Raw genomic sequence first — 25,490 nt, 5'->3', positions numbered from 1 at the left:
TGCAGCTTTCCTGTGCACACTTGCACACTTTCCACTCTGCCAGGTCGCTTGCATCCTTCCCTCGTGTTTTGGTCATTCGCACCCTCTTTATTACAGTTCTTTCACTTCGTTCCCCTTGCGCGTTTTGCTTTTCTTGCTTTCTCTTACTTTTCTTGATCTTGTCACTATTTTTTCAATCTATATTGCTTTTCTAGTTTCCTTTCATTTCTTTCATCTTTTGAGCTCCGTTCAACTTTATGCACTCCTTTCGCCCGCTCCGCTTCAGTCAGACGCATGTGCCTGAGTCTGTCTCTCTTTCACGAGACTCACCCGTGTAACAACGCAGTGACAAGCGGTCCCTTCTGGTTGTGCGGGCCTGGGGTCAGGGTCTCGCCGGCACAGGTCCCAAGGGAGCGAGCAACGTTCTGACCGCCAACAGCAGCCTGCAGGGTGCTTCGCTCTGGCTCTCTGGAGACACGCTTCCCTAGCCACGATGCAGCCCCTCACAAACACTGTGCCAGCGTTCCTGCACACCGTTCTCCTCTGCTGCTCTCTGGTCCAAAGAACGTTTCCAGATTGCTCTCACCTGTGTAGAACCACACCTTTTATAGTAGGAAACGCAGTCAAGTGGAGTCTGGTGTGAGGGATAATTAGTGGATGCCTCACTCTATCAACGGGACAAGTTCTTCCTTCAGCCGGTTTCTTACACTACACATGTTATTCCTTTGGGAAATCGTCTATGAAAACTCTATAATCTCCCCATGTGCGCTCAGCATACTTGACCACTTTTCGAGTCTACTCCTTGTACTTCCTCTCTACTTCTTCCTCCATCTAGATAAAGTTCTTAACTTTGCTACCCACACTCTTTACAATGTACCCAGAGGCTCCCCCACTTCTGAGGATAATGTGTTATTTATATAGCGCCTTAATCCAAAGCACTTTACAGAGCACATATTTACATACAATATCACCCAACCGAAATTGGTACTTATTTATCGAACTCGAAAGGATGAAAGACTGAGTTGGCCTTGCCGGGATTCAAACCTGCGACCTACAGTTCATGCTCAGATCGCAGCAGCGAGCGCTGAACCTGCTGAGCTCTTCATGCACAACTGGTCCTTTTTTAACTTCCTTCCAGTCTACAAGGCTATTAATGGTCTTGCTCATCAGTACCTATCTGATTACATCTGTTTACTCACCATTTTGTTGCCTCTGCTCTTAACTTCACTGTCCCATGCCTCCTAACGCTTCTGCTCTTTCTTCCTACTAGCCCCGCTCCACTGGAACCCGCTACCCTTTACGTTCAAAGCCAGCCCAACTGTGGATCTCTTCAAAGCACTATTTCAACTTCATTTCATTTCTAAAGAGGTAGCTCCTGCTATCCTCTTCCCCCATCCAAATGACCAGACCACTCTGCCCAGAGATGCTTAATTTAATTTTGGATATTTTTATATTACGCCTCTTTAATTTGAATCACTGCCCCTTTAGGTTAATGTTACCTTTTGTAGATCACCTGTTATATATATCCCTGCACAACCTTCTCAGCCACTAGTGTTCTCCTCCGACCGATTTCTGTGCTCTTACACGTCATCAGGGAGGCAGTCTTAACTTGCAGCTCACAGCAAGTGCAGGTGATGATAATCAATGATGATTTCTGCTGCAAAGGCTTCTGGTAGATGTAGTCATCAGGTTAGCAAGGAAAAGCTCACGCCCTATCCCACAATGGAGAAAGGGGGGGGTAGCCTGCAGTGAGGCACTCCAAAGCAGGGCATATGTCCCCTCGGTGCAGCACCCTATCAGGTCTTGAAGATTCCACCCTTCAAAATCCTGGAAATATGGAACTGGAGTGCGCCCCTCTCCTCGAGATAGATATTATATTTTTTTTGTCCTTGGTTAATGTCCCGCTTTCTTAAGCTCATAAACTCATAAACTGGCTCACCACTTGTTCTTATATTTGTTCTATTGTACAGGCATCCCTTACTGATCGAAATCGCTAACATCTGTGTTCTTCAAATAAATACAAATACATGTATGAGGCCCCCAACCTAGTAGAGAGTGATATTTTCACTGTTTTATGAACTAAAAACAAAATTTAGCAGCACAAACAAATGTTTAAAGAATTCTTAACTACAATATAAATGTATAGCTATTTGACTAACTAATCCGGTGCCTGCACCCCCCCGAGTGGTCTACGGGAAGATATCAGTCTAAATCATGCAGTGTTCGCCACCCTGCGGCTCGTCAGAGGTTTTGGACTAAGACCCTCACTCGACCTATTGAATTAACCATTCGTCTATTTTGGCCTGAACCTGTTTTATGTTGTGTTTTACTTCAATCAAATCCAACAGTGTTCACGATGTGAGTATAATGTTGGATACCATTTTTAGTTTTGGCTGTTATGTGGCGCTTATAAAAGCTGATATTTTGCATTGGAGTACAGATAGGAGGGTGAGGATTAGTGAGGAGGGACACACTGTTTGTAGGGGTTTGCTTGTTTACCCACTCATTGACTGCCCTATAGCCATCCCCACCCACAACCTACCCCTTCCTGCCAAAGCACTCTCTCCTGGGATCTCTTTGAGTGAGCTTTTCAAGCAGTATCAAACGTTTGCATGCCAGTGTTATTTCTAAGCAGTCTGCTGAGAGTTAGTGCCTTAGTTGCAGGTTTAAATGTGTTAGTGGTATATTAAGAATGTCTTAATCAAGTGTGCCCTCAGCCACTTGATTTACATCTGTTAATTGCATTGAAGTTCCGTTAAAAACCAGCACTGACAGTCATCCATTTTGGTTTCTGTGAAGGTATTAGATGGGCATTTGCCAAGTACTGCTGTCCTATGCCCAGGTAATCGCGTCGTTTTCCAGCTGTTGCCACCCTCTGGCCAAGTACTACCGCCATGACGGGGCCTGGAAAATGCCTACCTCATGCCCAGACAAAAGCTAAAATTGTTGGCTCTGCCAAATCTTGTCGTGGCTGGCTGCCAATTTCTAACCATGCTATGGTCCAAAAAGATGAAACAGGAAATGAATAGTCTTACTGTATACACATGAATACCTATTCTTGTATTGCTGACTGTACAGTGATTCAGGCGCTGGCTTTGGGCGAAACTGCACAAAACACGGTAAAACCTGTTTAATGGAAAAGGCTGCTTTAATGTGACAGACCCAAGCTTACAAAACATTGCTAAACTAGCCCCGTCCTCCTGACAGACTAACCAAATCATTAACCGCAATTAATTCACGCTTCTAGGCAATCCCCCTCTGTGCACACCCCCTCCCCTATTCCCATGCGGCCCAGACAGCAACTGTTCCCAAAGCTACTCCCGCTGTGTGATATAACCCAGGGGGCGCTTTCCCCCACCCCCTTGCACTCGCTGGCCAGTGCACCACCAAAAATTCCCCCCCCCCCGGGTGCAACGCTTCTGCATGTCCCAGTGCCCCCCCTTTTGCTTTGAAAGCACAGCAGAGATGTGTGTGTGTGTGAGATCATAGCTGCTCCACTATGCTGCAGCACCCAAGCACCCCACCCCCACTACTTTGTGTGGTACTGGGAAGCTCCTACTGTCTTCATTTTCTGCTCCGACTCCAATGTGACCGGTACAAACACATAACATGGATTTCTCTGCCTTTCCCCTCTCCCATTTTTTTGAGGCCTAAGCAGGGGTGAGGGTGCATTATCAGGACCTGGCTTCAGACTTACCAAGTGCAAGAAAAGTCACAGCTCATGGGTTTAAAAAGTGTGCGATGCCCCATTCAGCTTCTAGCGTTTCTACCCAACACAATACAAAGCAGATCAGCCACGTCCATAAGTGGAGGGGGTCCTCTGGTCAGAGCACTCACCCCCCCCCTCCCCACCAAAAAAGGCCTACCTGCCAGGTTTCCCAGTTCTATGCACGACACCTCGAGCAAGTCCTGGTTTTTGCTTCCAATTGCATGCTGGAACTTGTAGTTTTGTTTTTTCCATTGTAAGAATGGGACTACAAGTCCCAGCAAGCTGTGCGAGAAAAATAAATAAAAGCACTGGCTCGAAGAGTCCTGCCTAGAAATGGGAAACGGTCCATTGTAAGATGCACACCTATTATATCTACGCTATTGAACGCTCGTGACCATTCAAGGTGTGGTACCCTGCTGCATGCTTCCAAGCTAATGCTGTGGGCTGACTGGAATGGTATGCAGAGCTTCCTATATGGCGTGCCGCTTGGAAAAGGACTAAGGGGCCCTGTCTGTGTGGCTCAGGATGTTTAAGCGTGGTTCCAGGTGGAGAACATTTTTCTACTTTGGGTATAGATAACGAGCACTGTAGGGGGAGTTCTCACCTTGGATCCACCCACTCTTCATGCGAATGAACTTCAAATTTCATTTTGTGACATAAACGGAGGCCTGGCCAGCATAGCTGATTCCATTGCGGGTTGCGGAATCCTGACTGTAAAGGTCCATGGTATGAAGTAACCTCGAGCAATTTGCCCATTATACACCTTCTTCTTCTGCTGGTTAACTACCGTAGTGTCGTAATTGTTGGGACTGGACCTGTGGTCACACAAATGCCGGCTGAATCACTGCTGGGGCACCCAGGAGACATGGCATAGACAGTTGCAGGTGTCACCCTGATTGCTTTGGTCGCACGGCAAGATATCAGCTGCCAGGGGCTCCCGGGTTACACATGCTGATCTGGGGGCACCGTGATTACACAGTGTTGGCCTGCAGGCCCCATAAATGAGATACAGAGACAGAAGTGCCATTCCTTGAGTCTGACGTGGGTCTGGCTGAGGCTCGCGACAAACTCATATTCTTAAAGGGGCAACCCCACAATCATTTCTTTTTAATCATACAGGTGTGGAAATGGAATAGATGCAGACAATGTTAACATTGTTAATGTATAAGCGAGATTGGTCTGCCCCCTGCTGGAAATACATATATTCACGTAAACCGCCTGCAGTGAATATATATCGGCAGATGAAATGACCGGATATCCTTTGAGTACGTTGCATGCGTGCGCAGCACAGTTGTTAGCCTCCAGCAACACACTTGATAAGCCGGAACTCCAAGCAGAACATATGCTACTGTTGGTTTTGACTGGTGTTCACCAGCGATTGTTCGGTTTGGGGTGTGCTACGCCATAGCTGCTGATATGTTGGTGTCGCAAAAGCACAATATTCGGGCACATCACCAGCCGAAAAGCTGTGATAGGGTCTTTATTTATTTTATTGTTCATTTATAAAACGCTTAATACCAGCGAGTGATTTCTAAGCGTATGATCGGGATTCAAACCTGTGTTCTGCCACATTGCCTTGCTTCCAAGACAAGCGCCTTGCCCCTGAGCTATCCTTCCTCCCCTTCCATTCTACAGGACTTTTAAAATTACCCTTCTAGCCTGTAATGGCAAGTATTTGTCCACCACCTTCCCTTGTAACTTGCTACTGGCAGGAGGGCATCAGCATCTGGGCGCCATGGTAGGTGAGCAGTGTTCTTCATTATATACACAGCAGATACGATGTTCACAACATCTAGTTTTCTTTCATTGGGGTTTTGACCAGTTGCTCATATTTTATTTTTTTAATGGTAGGTGAACCATTGTTTCTGTAGATAAACATTTGGAATATTTTTTCATTGGTTTGGGCGGTATTTTCCTCTTGAAAATGACTCCTGCACTATTCAATCTGCCTCCTTCATGAAGATTATGGCCCTCCTTATAAGTGAGGCATTCCGGAAATAAGGTGCCAGTAACAATCTTACCGGCAACTTTTCCAGACCTTTTTTAGACCCGCTAACTCGAGTCTGCCGGTAGGGACTGCCAACGACCGGCAGGCCTGACCTGCCAGTGGTTCGGGGCCCTACCGGCAGATAAATCACCGGCACCGTTACGAACAGTACCGTTGCTTCAGTGTTCCCATTCCCATGGAGTCCTATGTTCCGCTGCCGCCTTTAATATCCCGGTATTACCGAGATTTCGGGCAGCAAAAACAGTAAACGGAGGTTGCTGGTAGGCCTAGCGGCAACCTCCTAATGAGGCCCTTTGTCTAAAGCAGCGAATTCTGTGCGCAGTTAAACCTCCATAGAGTCGTGGATTACTTTCACTTTTCAAAGTGTCATTTTTGTTTGCAAGGTATAATGTACTATTTGATAAAGCATGAGGATGGTTGTGATGTATGGGCTTAGGGAAGGGGATGGAATGTGGAGTGTCCAGCACCTGAGCAGAATGTTATTCCTCATCTTAGATTAGTAACTTGAAGGATTTGCTGGACACAAGTTGGGGGTCTTTGTTTTTCATATAACTCGTCAATAAATGCTTTACTGCCAACTAAGCATCGTGTGGAGGCCATCTTTACAATGGTAAATGAATTTAAACAAAGTTTGATGTGGTATTTCTTTGCAGTTTCATGTTTATCAATGTCCATCTGACGTGTCTTAGAAGTACCCTGTGAAGTCCGGAAACGATGGCGCTGCCTCACAGCGCCATGGACCCCATGTCCGGGTGTCTTGCGGGGGGGGGGGGGGGGTGTGGGGGGGTGGCCCTTTTGTAGTTGTGTGTCCCCGCCCATGCCTTGCATCGTGCTGCTTCTGCTGTGAGACACTAGGATAGGCGGGCCTTCAAACGTTTCCCAGGCAAAACCTCCACGTGCTGCATTCAGAAGAGCCGGAAGCGTCCATGCATGTCGTTCACTGCGCCTTTTAATCGCATCCTTATTTTTGGTCAAGCAGAAATGTTTAAATGTGAACTGCTCCGTTAGGTGCTTTTGTTTATGCCATGAGATGTTTGTCAACCTACCACAAAATAACTACTTGCAAAAGGAAAGTTTGTTAATAAGGCCTTCCACTTGAGAAAGCTATTTAAATTAGTTTATTGTAATCTGTTCAGTGACACATCGGCGTCTCTCTTGCTGAGTTAGTGATCGTGCTGAACAGCCATGCTTTGCTATTTCCTCTGTGCACACCTTAGATGTTTAGTACAATAGAAAGCGTGACCTCGCCCGCATTTGGCATGTATTTTGAGGCGCAGCCTCCTAAACTGAGCAGGTGGCATCATCAAAGAAAATCTATACCAGAGTAAGGCCATCTAGGATGGATAATCCTGCAGGTGGCTGGGGATTGGTCACACTGCACCGGGCCACACTCCAGATCCCTGCGCCCAAGGCGCCCGGCACATCCATGCAGTGGTGCTCCTTCTGCCCCCTTGCGTTTGTGTGCTTGCAACTCGGGTGCCATAGTTTGTTTGGTGCTATAATCCCTGTGGCGTGTACGGGGTGACTGGTAGGAATGTACTAGATTACTGCAGATCAGAGGGTGGCACCTGTGCAGTAGTGTAGTGGTTACATTTTCCGGCTTCCAGTAGATCGAGTATCATGTAAGCAAGGAGCCCCATCACAAGAGTTTCCTCAGCGCAGGGGTTCTGAAGCCCACTGAATGTCAGGGCAACCGATCTTGCTCAGGCGCTTGTTCTGTGTAGCCAGGGAAATGCACAAAATAGCAAGCACCTTATAGTCTGGGCTTAAGAGGTTGATCAAGGTCCTTAACTCATTGTGGGCATTTTCCTGACATCTGCTGAAGCCCATATCCTTTAACTGATCTGCACTTCCGCTTGGACTCTTCCACTTCTAAGGAAGCGGGCCAACGCACTATTGACAGAATCCAATTATGATGTGTGCAAAAGACCACTATTTCCTGACATGTCGTGCCACACTGATAATATGTCCTGTGATGGGCCTGGTGTGTCGGGCCTCTCACAGGAGGCACATGTATTACTTGGGATTGAAACTTTGGAAACTGTCACTGGCAGCATGCAACAGGGACACCAGACGTCCAGCCACAATGCGTGCATTTAACAACAGTTTGACTTCCCTACTGAAAAGACTCTTTAAAGTCATCAACCCATAACTAAGTACAAATCAAAATACATTTTTTTTTTTTTATGAACGCTTTAGATTTGACTGGGATTTATGAACTGTGCAATTAAACCTTTGAGCATAATTAAGTTTGGACACTTGAGAATTTGCACAGCTGGGTTTTGTATGCTTTGAAATCTCACCGGTGAATCCAGTTATGTTCGCAACGTTTGGGCTTGTTTAGCTTTACAGAGCACACATTCTATTCTCAAGGCAGGTCTCCATGACCTCCATCAGAAAGCTAGCATCTAGCGTCTATCCTTAATCCCCCAAACCCTGCTTCGTTCCCTAAAACATAAAGGGATTGACCTAGACTACCTAGCAGGAGCCAAGTCTTGCGGGTCAAGAAGTCTCAGCCCTGGAAATGGAGAAGTCTCAGCCCTGGAAATGGAGTAAGGCATTGCTCGAAGGGGTTTCCCAAACCTTTCTGTAAGCAAGAGGAAGACGGCTGCTCCATACCCAGGAGATTCCTGTTGCTCGCTGTGTGCGGCTTGAAATCCCACAGGATTGGTTTGAACCCCCTATCAGTTGCCAAAGCTACTGACTTTGATCATTTTGGGGCAAGGTCGGTTGCCAATTGAGAACCTTTCTGCCTTGTCAAGACCCTGCGTTGGACTCTAGATTCTATCAAAAGCACATCTGTTTCTCTGGCCGCTGCTCGGGAACAGGGAGCTGGGTCCGCTTTATTGAGTAGGACCGGAGCTGTAGCCGAATATGAAGTCCATGGACTCGTAGAGCAGACCACCCCTGCCCTCACTTTCAAAGTGAAGGTAGACTCTTTCCCATTGACCTTGGAGATCACAGGGCGGCTTTCAGAATTGCTTCCTGAAGCACTGAGTTCCTGCCCACTGTGCGTTCTTCACTAGCCCATCGGAAAGTGCTGCATCTTCCTTGGATGACCACTGCGGCCTTCCTCCTGTGTCTAGGCCCCTGCAAAAGTCAGACCGTGAGCCTGCAGCTGCGATACAATCCTGCAGGCTGATCTAAAGGTTGAGGACCAGGTTTCAGACACCACTTGAGACCTGCCTCCCTGTAGAAATGTGCCTCTGACCTCTGTTGAAAATGAGCCCATTAGGAAATTCAGTCCCCAGATCTGGTGGAAATATATAGACTGCATTTTCCTGCTTGAAGCTTTTTCTTCACAAAGTCAGGTTTACAGAGACCTTCCATCAAGCCAGCACAAGGCTATGAAACGCCTTCAGACATTGCCTGTGAACTGGTCCCATTTAAGTTCACTGAGCTCTATGAATTGTTGTAAGTTAACTTTTTTCTGCAGACTCGGCCTCCGTATCGGGCTAACCTTGTCCACGCTTCGCATTGCCTTGCAATTGATCTCGGCATCTCTGACTAGTCATGAAGACACTTGGAGGTACATGTTAACATTTCTAGCTACCAATAAAATGTAATGGACCCCAGTAAAAATGTACTAAAACACCCCTTTCACAAACAGTATGTAAAAGTTAATGTTATTTGTATTCTACTTGCCATTTTCTCCACCCACCGGTATCGCTTTTGTGACCTTTAGCCAATCCATTCTTAGTATCATATATTGAATTTTTCTGTATCTTATCCTGGCCTCATGACTATGCAATGTTATGCTGCTTTCTTGTATAGACCAGCTCCTGTGGGGGGAGTTAAGACTTCTAGTTGTGCAAAGCTACCAGAAGGGGAATAAGCATACATTATGGGCCTTGGTTCAACATTGCAGGTTGCTGGAATTAGGGCATTGTGCAACCCTGGTTGGGGAGAATTAAGCCTCTGTTTTCTTCCACTGCCCGCTTGCATCTTTACACTATGCCATATGAAACACTTCTGCAGGGAGAAAACTGAAATGCTACTGCATCAGATGAAGGAACCTAACTGGAACTGACCCGGGTTTGTGAGAGTATGGAAACCATTCTGATTGGATGTGTAATTGGCTTGATGTACCTTTTTATCTTTTCCTTTGTACCTTGTTCCAATGAGCCCACTCCTACTTAATATGTACATCTGTCCCTTCATCCACAGTATCCATTCAAACTTACTAGACTTTTATTACTACTGCAAAGATACATACATACTGCTTAGGTCACATGGAAGCCTTTTGGACATCCTGAGAAAATGTCTGTCACATGTGGATGGTATCTGCCCCTGCCTTCCCCCCAGGATGTGTACATTCAGGGGAAAGTCTATAAGAGGGGGTTAAGCACCACCTATTTCTCTGTGCAGGCTAGCAGCGTAATGGATTTGGTGGTGTTTAAAGATCACCTGCACAGTTTGAGCCAGTTTCCTGGGACCTTCATGGGAAGTGTTCACTTTCCCCCTCTTAATCCCTGCTGGTCTAGGGGACTGCAGATTTCAAAGCCGGCAGATTCTGCTGTTACTGTGCAGTGAGTTTTGTGTTGAAGTGCCGCAGGGCTGCAGCATGTCTCTCTTGCGCCAGTTGCTGCGGTCGGGTCTCTGCAGTGCTGTGGCTGTCTTGGAGGTTTTCTTCTGTTCATTCATTGAATGAGGGGCTGATCTTGTCCTTTAAATTTCCTCATCTCTGTTCTCTTTCTTCAGTCGTAAAGTATCTGAAAATGAGAGAAAATAATGATGTAAATCTATACATAGAGTTAAGGCTGGAGTCGAGGGTTTGCATGCAAGCAGTCTGGCACAAGGGCTGGGGATGGTAATTGGGGTCCTCTTTGCCCAGGGGTGGGGCTGGCTGTGTAAGGCCTCCCAAACCTGGCTGAGGAGGGTTTCTGTCCCCTCGTGACAAGGCCTGGTTACTAGCCTTGTCACAGTTACTTGATAATTGTATAGAATCTACTGGCATTCGTATGGCTTCAAAAAACTGTGTTTATGGAATTGGTGATGCTGATGCAGGTGGTGGGTGTGAAAATAAAACCAGAGGGTGTTTCACAACCTAGTCCCTGGGGATCCTGTACTCGGGTGGACAAGCGAGGGAGGATCTCATGGTTAGTGGGTCCTCTGGGATTGGGGGAGAAGCACCGGATGGTGAGACATGGTATCCCCCCTTTTTCCACAACCCATCTAACCCCTATCCCTACCTACTTTGTGGGCAACTACAGCTCCCATAATTCCTCCCCACTTCACACAGACCACACTACTGAGCCTAGGAAGATGAGCAATGAGGCCAGGAAGATAACCTCTGACTTGCAATGGCTCTGTCCCTTTAATGAGACCAGGCAGAGTAGGGCACGTAATCCTAACTACACACACCTGCCACTTGTTAAAACTCCGTCAGGATGAAAGGTGGTGCTCACAGGCACACAGAGGGCAAAGCTGGGTACACGAAGGAGCCGCTCTTCCGTGGCTGATGTGAACCAGGTTATCAAAGTTGGAAGGCCAAGGGGCTGATTGGCAGTTATGATATGATATGGCATTTATAACACGCATATACACAAGTGTTTCAAGTTGCGGAGGACAAGAGAGAGCCAGGCGAGAATTCCATACTTTCAGGAAGCCGTAAGCGTTCCAAGATTGAAACCGAGTGCGGAGAAAGAACATACCTTCAAAGTACTTCAAGGCAGCTCGCTACCCTCCCAGGTGAACAACAGAGTTGAGGAGGATTAGAGGAGTTCTTGGTAACGGCGTTGATGGCTACATGAAAAGCGACATGGAAAGCATTGACGAAAGAAACCCAATTAACCAGACCAGTGAATTATCGAAGGCAACAAAGGCCTGGTTTGTGTTACAAGCTAAAGTGACTTTAACAAGAGTTGAAGGTTCGCATGTGTCCCAGTAAAACGCGCAAAGGAAAGAATAATTGCTGAAGCATAATGAAAGTATACAAAGTAATAGAGTAGTCTTGCGAGGCGGAATCGCACATTCGAAAATCTCTGTGAAATGTTTTAAGTTGTGATAAAGTGAAAAGCAAAGATATGGAAATTTAAAATGTGCCAAGAGGGCAAAGTAAAGAAATAGTAATTTCTTAGAAACAACTTACTCTAAGAAGCATTGGTGTTACGAATAGATGACTGTTTTCAAATTGGTTAAAGAGAGGTTGAAGTGGTCATGCACAGGTATACGTAAAATCCTTGCTGTTACGAAATGCTTTGACATTTAAGTTGGATGAAACAAAAAGAGGGGAAGGGAACCCTCACAAAGAGGAAAGACAGGCTCAAGCCCGCCAGGGGGAAACCTGTGTTGAATTGTGGTATAGTGAAAGTCAAGAGTTGAACTGTGGATTCATGGCAAGGAAGACGAAGCCTAAATAATTGATTGGACTGTCAAAGGTTTGAAGCCCAATCCTGAACTGTTGAATTGTACCAGTAAGCCAAAGTGTGCCAGACTGATAGAACTGTGCCAGCCACCTCTCCTTTTCAGAAACTCCCAAGACCCTGTGCTTCTGATTGTGGGGCAGGGAGTTGTTGTTGTTAAAGCCATTCTGACATTTCTTTTAAGACACTGTTTTTCCTTTTGATATTCCCTTTACACATTGGTCATTTGAGAAGGAGGGGAAAGTTCGTTTTTTTCTAGCATAGGCTTTTTTATTTTGACTACACTGACTTGGACTTGTTTGTTATTTGTTTAATGGTCGAGACTACTCCCATTCTAGAATTAGGGCCAGTTTGGAATTCTTCCAACCTTACCAAATACAAAGATAAAGGTTTTCAAAACTTGCATCGAGTGTGTCTGTGTCTGCTGTTGATGCCATGCCTTTCTTAGAAGGGTGATGATCAATTGAGCAGCCCTAGACAAGCAGGAGATTGGAACTGTAACAATCTCAGTGATAAATAATAGGATTGGCCTCATTTAACATTCATTAATGAGCTTTGTTTTGAAATTTGCTAATACAGAATTGGGCACAGAAATTAATGCAAGGGGGAACAAAGAAGAAACAGTGGATCTATGGGAATTCAACCCATGGAATGGTGCACTATATATGGCTTATTGAAACTCCAATCAGCTGTTGTGCGGATGGGCCTTTAATAACTGTAACCCAAAAAGGCCCATCACTTAAGAAGTGAGTACACTGTTGTACATAAAGCAAGTTTATTGTACAATTCTTGGGGAGTAGTTAGAAGGTGTTGCAGGACCCAACTAACCCAAGTCTCAACAGACCACATCAGTTCACATCTTTTCATACAACAGTTAAATCATTCACAAATTATTTTACAATCCAAACGACAAACGTGATTGGACAAAACCTTCAACGAAGAAATCCCATCTTTTCACAATTCCTACTTTTTCACTCGCCAGTTTTATCTTGATAATTATCTTCAGATCATATTCATAACACACCGCTTCTTATGATATGTCTGTAGTAGGTCATGACGTCAACAAATGGTTAAACATTGATATTGAAAACATAATTAATTACTAGCAATAATTGGCCCAAGCTGTATAAACCCAAACTCTGGATTTGCACATGACATGATGAATATTCCCTGCAATATGAGGAAGGCTCAGTGAATGATTTATCTTGGTTTGAGATGCTATCTCATTCCCCAGGTCACCATTCCATCTAAACTTTCCAATCTACAAAAACTCCCACTTCATCGTTCAATTGAAACTCCTGAATAGTTTTAGGCACTGGCTTACCATGTGTTTCACTACTGGCCAAAATAATAATGAAACTCCTTCTGTCACACTCTCAGGCAGCAGGAGATTACATCTACCATCTACAAGACTTATCAGACCATAAAAACACATGGCTATTTTTTACAGCTGTACTTACCACGAAGGTTGAAGTTACTCATTCACCTGCCTTCTGAAAACATGGCAAGTTTAGTTTTAAAGTGAAAGAGCATTTTGCAAAAGGGGTCCCAACTACTGTGTTCCTGCATGAATTCCCCAATTATTTATATTATTGTATATGTATGCTTTTACATTTGATGGGTTTAACATTTTATCTTTCTGCTTGCATGGAAGCTAATATTTATCAATTTCTAGACCAACAGCAACACTAAAGTAACATAACCCATCCATAATTAACTACACTTTGATACCTATGAAATTGCAACATCGTGCGCAGCTCGCTGCCACCCCCAGTTAGTCATACGGTGCGCGCAACATGAATCCCTCCTAATCATGGGGACCTTTCCACACCACCCCAGCACTGTAATGCCTACACATTGGTTGTAATAATAGAAATAGACATGCAATGACCTTCTGTGGATGACTGGATTGTGGTGTCTGCAGTAGTGATTTAGGTGCAAGAATTGGCACTAAGGGCGATGCTGTTAGAATGCCACCTCCTAATGAAGTATTGCAATCAAGGATAGAAAAGTAATTATTTCACCTCTTGGTGTGCTGGTATAATACAGAAAATATTGACAGAACGTTTTAAAGGACGCAACACTCAAGTGGTGCAGTTTAGTCTGTAAGCATTGAATGCACGCCCTAATGTTTTCTTATGACAGAAATCTTGAACCAGTGGACGCTGCTCACTTTTGAGTCTGCACTCTCCATTCTAGGAAGCAATGCATCTAGTAACTCGGTGTGCTCTGGCTGTAGATCACCAGTTTCTGGTGGCTTTAAGGTCAGTAAGCTAAAGCCATTGTGTTCTGTGTTATCCAAAAATGTGAACGAAGTGATTCCCACTTAAATAGACTGGGAAATCTCAGAAGGTTAAAGGAGATTCAAGCTGCTCACCATCTGAGTACCCTTTGAACATTTACATATTCAGAGAAAAATCTTAGTTAAAGGCAAATAGTTGCAAGGCAAAACAACAAAACCGCAAACTGATTCCTAAAGCAACCATAACCCTCTCCCTGCGTCCACTGCTCATGTCACCAAACGACATCACCAATTACATGCACATACCCACTGCTCCTACAGGACGTCATGAGAATGTAAAACGCTATGGAAAGGGAGTAGTATCTAAGGATGACCAGCACAAAACATAACCCAATGGATTCTAAGCATTATTTTGTAGATGAGGTTCTCCCTTTCAATGAGCATGCCACTTCATGAGCACGGATCAGTGGTTGCTGATTTATGGATGCCCTATGGTGGCAGTGGACTAGTTGTGTTGCGTTATTACCATAATTGGTGAATTTCTAAGAGTTTGCTGTTTTGCTCTGCAACAAGAATGTATCTTAACCAAAGTTTTCTTCCACCGAAGGTTTAGGCTTTGTTTAATGATGCACACTATTGTACCAGCTGTGCTCGTTTGGCATGGTTTGTGGCCATGTCCAGTGGACATTTCGCTCGTGGTACCTGAGAACCTCCAGACAATCAAAAGGTCCTAGTGCTCAATGTATGGCCATCATGTGCCAACTGGGCATGGCCTTCAGCTATGTTCCTTGGCCATTGTGCCCAGTGAATCACCTTTTGGCCATGTTCCAATCCCCTGATGTAGCACCTGGCCATGTCCAGTTGCCACAAGCATGGATTTCGGCCATGCCACAGTCTTTCAAGCCACCAATGAGTGACCTATTTTCTCTGCCCAGATTACATGTAAGCCTTGCTTCACGTCATGCACAATGTTTCCATTGGGTGGCTCAGTAGTGCCTGGGGCATGGACAAAGTAGCCACTCATCATGGTGTTGCGCTATGCCCTCTGGGCCCATTGAGTGGCCTAGGCATGACTGCGACCTGACCTTTGGAGGCATCCCAGAACCGCTCAGTGGGCCCAGAAACAGCATGGCACATAGCCATGACCAGTGGCCACGTTGTCCATGCATGGGGCACAACTGAGCTACCCGCTGGACACATTTGCAATGTTCAGTGGCAGCTGTGTCTGGGCACAGACGTTCTTACATGGCAACCCCGAGCTACCCAATGTTTCAACTGTGCATTACTTGTGGCTTTGCCTAGGACATGGCTTTAGGCCTGGTCCTTGCACCCTCCAGTCATCTAGTATATCTTCTGGAAATAGTGGATAAACCCAAAACCCAATTTGCCTGGCACATGGTCTTTGGCCATGCCCCAGTCACCCAAAAGCAATCCACTATCCCCATTACTTGCCTGCAGCCATGCCCACTGGCTGTGACAAGTCCATGGGCTCCCACTAGCACAGTGGCCACTTGGCCCCCAACGCTCCCACCAAACGGTGGCGCTCAGTAACTATGGTGGGTCCATGGGTTACCACTCCCTCTGCGGCATTGCCCCGGGTTATAGTCAGTTTCTTGGTTTGGTTGGGTCTGGGTTTCTCCTGCTGTTTGGGTTATTGTTTGGTACATGGGGGTGATGGGTATTTCAAAGCTTAAACAAGTTTTTCAGTCTGTTCTGGATCAGGAATTCTGAAGGAATTATTCACTGAATTAATTCCCAAGATGCTTCTATCTAGAATTGGGTCACAGCTGCATGTCGAAGCTATGAAAGGACCTCCCGTAGTCCGCTAACAGTTCTAGTCCTAGCACAGGAGCTATCTGCAGAGAAACTAATGTTTGCTATTTCAATCACACTTGTACTAACTTTACATCTGACAGTGAAATAAGTATTAACACCCGGGATTCCACGTGCTTGCATTTGCTTGATACTTCAACTACAGACCATGTGTTCCTGAGCTATGCATAGATTAAAGGTGTTGAACCTTGCCCTTCAAAAATTGACATTAGCACCGAGGGAGAATGTGTGAATTGGTCAACTCGCTCAGTTCACGGTGTGCAACTAACTATGCAAACTAGTGTTCCAAGCGAATTGAGCGATCGACGTGTATGCCTGTGTAGCTCTCTAAGTCCCTGACCAACCCTTGAAAGTCTCGCACCCATCGCTCCCCCAGCCCTCTGTTTCCTTATTTCCTCTTCTGCCTGGATCCTATTCCCACCTGGGCTCTCACCTTGCTGCTCTGGTGTGCTGTCTCTATTTCCCCTGACAATGGAATTAGAAGAGGGGTTCACTCCACGCGTATTCTTCCTTTTCCATACACGGCGCCCCCCGCATGTGTGGCTCTTTTTTGTGCTCTGACTGTAGATCACCAGTTTCAGGTGACTTTAAGGGCAGTAAGCTTAAAGCCATTGTGTTCTGTGTTATCCAAAAATGCAAACAAAGGATCTTCCTAATCAGTGCATTGGGGATTGACTCCAAGATACTAATCAACCCACGGGTGCAGGCTTGATTGGCCGGTAAACCACTGAGGGACATAATCTCACCAAAATGCCTGGGGTAACGGAAGTGATATAAAATGCCCCTTGACCTCTGATGACATTTGACCCCACCCCGAAGTGACATCACGCGAAGCAATGGAACATGACCGCTTACCGATTGACAAAACAGGGAGTGGCATCACATAGCATTGTTTCCAAGTACCCTGACACATATGGTTACAATATCACTGTAACGTTATACACATTTCATTCAATGGAAATGGATGCTTATTCTACTCTAAATGCTTTTTGGAGGATTTTGACTGTGTTGTGAATTTGAGGTGTTTAATAACAGACCAAATCAGTAACTCACCCCCTGAAGCTTGCCTGAAAGAAACCTTTAATGAGTCTAGCAATTATTGTATAGAATTCCAGAAAGACAAATGATTTGTTATTTCTATTCTTTCTTATTTAGAGTCACCGCTCAGTGTTTTGTGGAAACCCCCCCCCCCCTGTTTTTTTTAAGAAGCCTGAACATGAAAGCCAGCCACTATAGAAGCAAAGAGACACATGGCCTTGGCTACAGCCCAGGAGCTTCAATTTGTGAGAAACCAAAAAGTTGTTTTTGTTGTTTTTTTTAGGGGTAGCAAGGCAGACCACAGGGGTAGCAAGGGAGACCTCAGGCAGGGGTCACAAGGGAGACCACTGGCGACCCCTTAATGACATCCCTGAAACCACCAGGGCCGGCGTTAAGCCCAAGCGAAACCAATCTGTATTATTGCTTAAGTGTATTACGTTGCTATCCTGGCTATTATGTTTCTGTTGCACAAGCTCAGAGGCCTGTGACCTTTTGGCTCCCGTTAAGTTTTGGAATACAACTCTCAGAGGTGCATGCAATGCTGAGGAATCGAGATTCTAGTAGGGTCAAATAATGATCACTTATGGAAGTGTAGTGTGACTTGTACTTGTTTGTGTCTCTCTACAGTCTAACATTGCACGCGTCTGTTTACTTCTGTTCCGGCATGATTGTATCAGTCTTTATTTAAATTTCTTTTTAATTAAGGACATACCTTGGCGTTCTGTTGTATGCATATAACAGTCATATACAATATGAAAACTTAAAGCTATTAATTGAAGCACTATGCCGTATACATTAGAGTTGATGATTACAAGGCAGACTGATGCAATGGATAATGGGTTTAGCTGCTTGCAAAGAAACGGTTGCATTGGAGCAGGAAGCTAGTGTCGTGGTAGACCGAACCTTGTACTATACTTTTGTCATTTTCTAAGACCGTTAAAAATGGAGCTTTGTTTACTGGTTCAGGTGCTACCTACTGTCAACCTTGTTCTCCTGTCCCCTTCAGGCAATCTACAAGATGGTCTCCTCAGTAATGAAGATGCCCGAAGATGAGTCAACGCCAGAAAAAAGAACAGAGAAAATATTCCGTCAAATGGATACAAATCGAGACGGTACAGTCGGATTAGAAATTGCATGATCGCCTGCGTCCAGTAAAAGCTACAGAGGAAATCCAGGATTGTGTGGTTTTAGTTATTTCTGATGGTTAATGTTGATTTCTGAAAGGAAAGAAGGGATGCTTGAGGATGTATGAGAAAGCGTCCCTTCAGATCTCTGTAACCCTTTACCAGATACACGAGTAGGTCGCTGCTCCTGCTACGGCGGGATCCCGGGATGAGAGCGGGTAGTGAGGCATTTTAACAGAATAATAAAGTAACAAACAAAAATGCAGATCAAAAATTCGCTGCAAGCTTTGTTTTGGGCTAAATCGATAGGTAGGCTGGCCAATTTGGATAGTTAATAAATGAGCGAGACTGTCGTCCTCGAAACGAGCATGACCATCTGTAATATCAGATTTCTTTCTAATACCTATTTCAGACACAGCTGATGTGCTCCAGACTATTAATGGCAAACATTGCCACTTTGCAACACATTCCAATAGGTGCAGCGAAGCTGGGCAAGCCTCGGTGGTATTCAAAGTTTTTATGCTGAGATGCCAAATATGCTTACGTGTTCTATTAAAAGCAGTCGCAGTCCTCTTTTTGAAGAGCTCCGCACCCCCCACTACCCCCTGGACACCCCTCGGGCCTGGTGGCCAGCCCCACAGTTTGGAGACCACTGCAGAAGGATAGGACCAGATTTTGTTCCTCTTTTAAGCTATGCTTTAATTTAAAGATGAACGTTTCTTTGTATATCTAATGGTTCTGAACTTTGGGAGGAGGCTTGCAATATCCTTCATATCCTTCAGGTTTATGGTCTGGGGAATCTCTTTACCTCTTGTAATGCAGAGTTCTGAAAGGAAGAACTAGCCAGCACAAGTTAACATGATTAAACGCATGCATGGGCAATTCCCATGCTCCATGCGACATTGCTAACACACGGGCTGTGCTTGCTCTCGGTCTCGAGTTCTCTGAGGAACTTGCAGTCACAGGAGCTTGTTGCTTTTGCTGCAGCTGCTGGGAGAGCACCAGTCAAAAACTGCTCCTCAAATGATGCTGAGGCGTCACCTGTTGTCTGTCACATGGTCAGTTGAGGTGTCGCATTTTCAGACTCTGAGACTGTGGTGTAGCTCTGAGGCATTTTTAAATTTCATTTGGAATGTGAGGGGCACTGCCAGCTGCGACTCACAGGCCGGCCCTGTATGTTTGTATGGCATTTCTAAAATGCAAGCCAGTTGGAAGGCAACATAGCGCTATTGTGTAGGGATGCACCGAGGGGGTTACAAGTAAGGGTTCAAGGGCCCAGCATGTAATCTGCTTTTGAGGCTCGGGATGACATGCAGGGGTACAAGACACCTGTTCCATTTGTTTAGGGAGGTGCTCTGTGACATTACTACGTACCTTTAATACGTTACTACGGACTAGCCCACTTTTGCCGACCTACAGTTTCGCCAAATAGTTTTTCCACTTTTTTATTTGCAAAAATAAAGATGCTAAGTGGGGGTAAGGTATATATTGGGGTGGGAGGAGTAAGGGAGCAGGTTGTCATTCCCTGCATTTTTTGTGTGAAAAAAAGCAGAAAAGTTGGCAAAAATAATACCTCAAAACTATAGGTTGGTGAAAAACAGTACATTTTCTTAGAACCGGTATTACAGATGAGTAGTGACATCATTTCCTTAATACAAGCAAGTTTGGATGTCAGAAGTAACTTGTAATGTAAAAGAATGGATAGGGAATTCTACATTTAATACAGTTGCAACAGTACTCTTATACATGATTGGTTTCATGTCTCTGCGTGTATTTACTGCGCGGGTCAGTTGAGATGTCGTATTTACAGACTCCGAGCCTGTGATGGTCCATTCATCCAATATCAGACAAGAGCCCTGAGATGGAGTACCCACCTCTACATAGAAACAAGAACCAAATTTGGGGGAACCGCTTTCTCCATTTTCCAAGCCAACTTTGGATTTCGATCCCCAAGGATAACCTGACTTTTCAGAAACTGCAAAGAATCTGGCTATTCAACTCGCCAAAATAGAAGGGGACCAACTACTACCAAATGGCGATCAACAATTTCAAAGGCATCAAATCGTCCTCATGCAATGTCTTGGCCACTCCTGCAAAGGAGTTTTGAAAAACAAGATGGTAAGCAATGGATTGTGTGGTAGGTCGGAAGGAGGACACTGACTAGAAGATTTCATGTTCAACTTTAAGTAATAAAGGAAACTCCTCACTAGCCCTATTCTATGGGATGCCTACCTAACAAAATAAAACTAGGGTGCTCGTCGTCAGATGTGAAGTCCAAACGTAATAGTCCATCCTCCATCAAAACGAGCCTAAGCCGACCTTACCACTATTTATACATAACAAAAGACCAGGAGAATGACTCCCTCTACTGGGATGCTTCTCAGCACAAGTTTTCTTCTATATGACATCTTCTCTGGCTATTCCTTGTACTAGCTCCCTCAGTTCTTTCAGTGGGCCCTGATGTACTTCTTCCCCTTGCTTCTCCAACTAATTTGTTCTTCTCGAACTATGTAGACAAAGTCTTAGTCTTACTCTTATTCCTCTCAAAGTCTTGCCACTCACAAGAGCATGTATCATGTTCTTCACTCTTCATGTACATTTGGCAATCACTGGGATGAGGATGCAGGGTCCCTGAGTGATCTTCACTCTTGATATATTTCTGCCAATCACTGGGATGGGGAGGCAGGGTCCCTAATTGATCTTCACTCTTTACGTCTTACTCACCGGATCTACTGCTCTCACCTGTACCTGTATGGAAGGGGTTCTGCGACAACTGTTTGTAGTTCTCATTTCCTCCTTCTTGGTCGGTCAGGATGGTTCTCTGGTTCCACCTGTGTCGCTCTTCTTTCTTGGTTTTGGCGAAGAAAGGATTATGCTTTTGTTTCTGTTCCACACCACCACCACCTCCCTTTGGGCTGCTGGTCGGGTTCTCCTTCCATGAACAGACCTCCTTGGGTCTGTTATTGGTGTATCGCTTACTCAGCATGCCAACAGTAGGGCTATTCACCATCTCTTCTTGAGCATCCCTCCAGGGATTGTCCCAGCTCTGCTGCTGTCCCTTCTTCATGGCTGTTTTTGAACAAACAAGGTGGTTTGCCAGCCTCCTTTATCCGGCCAATTTGAAACTCCCGGGTCTCACCACCCCGTTCTCTTGACTCTCCTCTTTTTATGACGCACTTCCGGGGCTTTCCCAGCTTCCAAAGAAAGTCCTTCCTTTGTGTTAGCTTCATATTGAGTATGCCTCCTGTTGGCTTCTTAATTTCATTACTTGATAGGAAAGCATGCTGCATTACTCATGTTCTTACTCTTCACAGTATTAGTATTAGATCTTCTTCTGGTATTATATTACAATAATACATGGGAGAGGAGTTTAGTTGTCCGTCAGTGAGGTTGTGTTGAGTTTTGGGGGCTAGTAAGAAAGAAGTCCCTTATGGGGAAGGGAGACCTTAACGCCAAGAGGGGATTCTCTCCCTGCAAGGTCCTATGTACTGCCACCCCTAGGGTGACTGTTGCGTAGCGGGCTCAACTTGCTGGCTTCACAGGAAGCCCCCCTCACCCCCAGGGGGAAGTGACTGAATCCCCTGATTTGTCACAATTGAGGAAATTGTCACAATTGGAGAAACATCACCCTATTAAGAAAAAAAGTCAGAATTTTTTTTAGACTACACCCAAGCCATTCCACAGTGACCTTCCCAAACCCGACTGCACAAGGTTAGTGGATCAATAGGATCCAGCCCACCCAATAAGACATGCCCCCCATATCCCAGCCAAGTCAAAAGAAACTCTCCAATCTGACTCCAGTGAAAGCCCCAAAACAAAAACCACTACAATACCAGTTCTCCTCGAGTTTCTGTCCTCCACACCTGGAATAAACCCAACTTTGCAGCACAAATTTCTAAAACCCATCCCTATGCCACAGAAAGGTGAATTCCCCAAAGTAAAAATAAAAGAATGAGAACAACAAATCGCTTAACAACCATGGGACTATCCAAAATTCTCAATTCCCTAAACCCACTAACCAACTTCTCTCTCATACACTTACCACAAACACCCTAGATGGCTAGGAAAACACCCACCAAACACCCTAAACCACACATTTCTCAAGCCAACACAAACGCTTCTACTGTGCCACAGAATCACGACTAGTCTAGACACTAGAGGTCGCCCTTCTGGAAACCATACATCCCAGTGCTCAAGACACACCAAGGAAGCATACCAGCATAGAAGCCAGTTACTCCTGGTTTTACACAGAACAGCTGAGCACAACACAGGTCTTATCCCTTCTTTCCACCCTAACCAACCCACTTCCACATTCTGACAGAGCCATGAGAGCACCTGGAGACCGTGCAAATGGCAGCAGTGTGCTGTATAAAGCAACCTATCATGACATGCAAACCTGTAACTGCCAATTACTACCTGGTGTAAAATACTAGCCATCATAGAAGGGGCGAATACGGCTCAGCAGAAAAAGCTACCGTGCCAAGTAAATTGCCAATGACAAAACCACTACCAGCGCATCGATTTTCCTCCATCAGCCAAACAGTAGGTGAAATTATGACCAAAATAAAATTAGCTCATTGTGTTTTTTTGACTTATTTTGAAACAACAAAATTGCACAACACCTACCTGGCTGATGCATTGTGAAGCATTTGCCATGTGTGTGGACATAACACACTGGTTATTCTGGAGGCGTGGTTTGTGCTGCAGAGGCCTGCTTTATTCAGTTATACGATTCCTTTATTTCTCCAATTCCATCCTCATTTTGTAGATGCCAATGCAGTGTGCACAATAAGCAGTTCACACAGCTACTGTCGAGATTTATTTTTTGATTCTCAGAAGTGACACTTTTATGCAGTGCTTTGGTAAGGGGTCGAGGCCCCATGGGTTGTCCACATGCAGCAAAGTTGTTTTCCTGCATTGAAAGGTTGTACTGCCCTTTCCCACAGGGAACACACACCTTTTGGAAAAGCCTTTAAGTAGATTGTACACCTTTTTATCCTTGCATCTAGGGTGGAAGTAAAAGGTAGTGGTATTTTTATGAGTAATTTCCTTATCAGGCAGTTTTTCCCACTTGTATTCTTCTTATGGGTACCGCATGTAGTAAATACCCAACACCTCATAGTTTGGGAGGTGATCTGAACGGGCAATATGTGCCATCCTTATAGTGATGTGTTAATAGTGGTACTTGGTGGCGGCATGCTCTAGGGCCTGGCATTTTCATTTTAACTCCTAGATCACACTGATGATTTTCTCAAACTTCTACCTCTGATAGTGCACAGGATGCATCGCCATCAAGAGAGCTGAATAAATGCAGAGACCCTATGTCGTTGATCCTAGCCATAAGTGTCTTGTACTGCTTTGCGTAGTTGCCTAGCAACTGTTATTTCTTCAGTTGGCACGGGGCTAGCAAAATGTCATGTTCTAAAATTCAGGATGGTTCGTGTCGCCACGTTCCCGTGAATGGTAACGTATTTTCCTGTCTCAAATGGGTTATAGTCTAAGTGTTGTTTCTGGGTGCACCTGCTTTGCATAAGTAGTTTGCATGGAAGAGTTAGTCCGGCCACTGGCCAAAAAGATCAGAGAAAATTAACAAATGGCTACATGTCCGTAACCATTGCACACCTAAAACAGGGTGGGTCAAGCAGAGTGGGGCAAACCAATATAAGCAAGTAGTCGTTCTATGTATAATCATCACATGGAATGTGTGCTTTTTTTTCCTCTCAAGGGCGAGATTCGATTGTCCACAAAATGATAATTTATTTTATGGAGAACCAGAAAAGACGGAACATCATGTTGTGCATGTTCAGGGGGGCGTGTCATCCTGCAGATCCTGAAGGTAATCCCAAAAAAGGTAGGATTCCTGAAGATGGAAGTAAAATACAGGGTTTAGAGGAGCCCCTCAAAACTACAGAAGATGAAGCTGCGACTACTTCATGTTTGACATTGCTACTAAGTCACAACAAATGTAATAGTAAACGTGTAGGTCCCAAGGCCTTTGACAGTAGCCGCGACAGTAGCTGCTTTCCTCTGCGGCGTTCAGTGACCGGCCTTCTAGTCCCACATATTCAGGACTCTCATCAGCAAGCTACTCCTCCTATCCACCTCTGACAACCATGGTTTCAGGTCAGAAGACCTCATCAAGATTCAAGTGTTTATTGATGGACCCTTCCTCAAAGATTACCTTAACTTTAGGTAGATCCTTATTACTCCTAAGAAAGACCACACCATAAGTGGACCTCCTTGTTGTCAAGCGATTGCATGTTGCTCTCAGACGCTCGATAGGTAGAGGACATGCTTTGTGTCGGCAACAATGAAAAACAGAAATAAGATGAAACAATACAGTGAACATTTTGAATACATGCTAATTTATGGCAGTTGGTCGAGAAGTGGCCCCAAACATAGGCTGACAAAATCGAGAACAGGAACCAGTGGTAGGACAAGGATTGAATCTGTGGGAAGATTTGATGACCCCCAAAGAAAACCTCACATTTATAAGTTCATACCAGGTGATATGACTTACTTTTCTTTATGAGGAAAGCTCATGAATAGGATTTCTGTATTTAGGAAAAAATTAAACACGCATGTCCTCTTAGCTAGAATGTAAGTAATAACTAGAACTGTACTTTGTTTTTAAGAACAGCCGCTCCTACACTGTCTCTGGGCCCTAGACTAGAGGGGAAATTCTGTAAGGCAGTGTATTAAAGACATTGGAAATACATGTGCTAGTGTCTGCATCACCCACAAGCAGTGTGCATATTTTTTATAATCCTTGTACAATAAAATGTAACATGAACATTTGGGAAAACATTAAAAACAATCTGGCCCTCTTTTCTTACAGAAGAAAAATAGCTGGAAGTCAAGATTGTATTAGCCTCGGTGCACCTGGTGGCCAATTCAGCCGTGATCTCAGTAGTGTATGTAGCCGTCTCGCTTTAGAAATGTGGCAAACAGAGATGCGGTGTGTACAAGGACATGCCTATAATAATAGATTAATGCCTCCCTTAAAAGCTACTATTGGAGATATACCTGTCAATGGAATGGAACTCTTTGGATCGATCTTTGATTCATCTTTTTAGACGCTCCAATCCAACCTCCTAACAGAGCAAGGTGCTCCCTGGTACAAAGAAGACTGAAGGATGATTTTCTCTACCCTAGAAAGAGGGTGCAGAGACCAATTTTTCTAGCCAAAAAA

General features: G+C 44.9%; 1 protein-coding gene across 1 annotated transcript in view; it reads left to right on the top strand.

The window, feature by feature from the left end:
- The window catches only part of NCALD (neurocalcin delta), a 273,643-nt gene that overhangs the window by 234,299 nt on the left and 13,854 nt on the right, over window positions 1-25,490 (top strand). The window contains exon 3 of the mRNA XM_069621449.1: window positions 18,181-18,286. Coding sequence (XP_069477550.1) covers window positions 18,181-18,286 — 106 coding nt within the window. The remainder of the gene's footprint in view (window positions 1-18,180; window positions 18,287-25,490) is intronic.

The sequence above is a fragment of the Ambystoma mexicanum genome, chromosome 5q (genome assembly GCF_040938575.1).
Source record: "Ambystoma mexicanum isolate Mex_15411 chromosome 5q, UKY_AmexF1_1, whole genome shotgun sequence".
NCBI classification, from domain to species: Eukaryota; Metazoa; Chordata; class Amphibia; order Caudata; family Ambystomatidae; genus Ambystoma; species Ambystoma mexicanum.
This window is presented reverse-complemented; position numbering and strand designations above follow the sequence as displayed.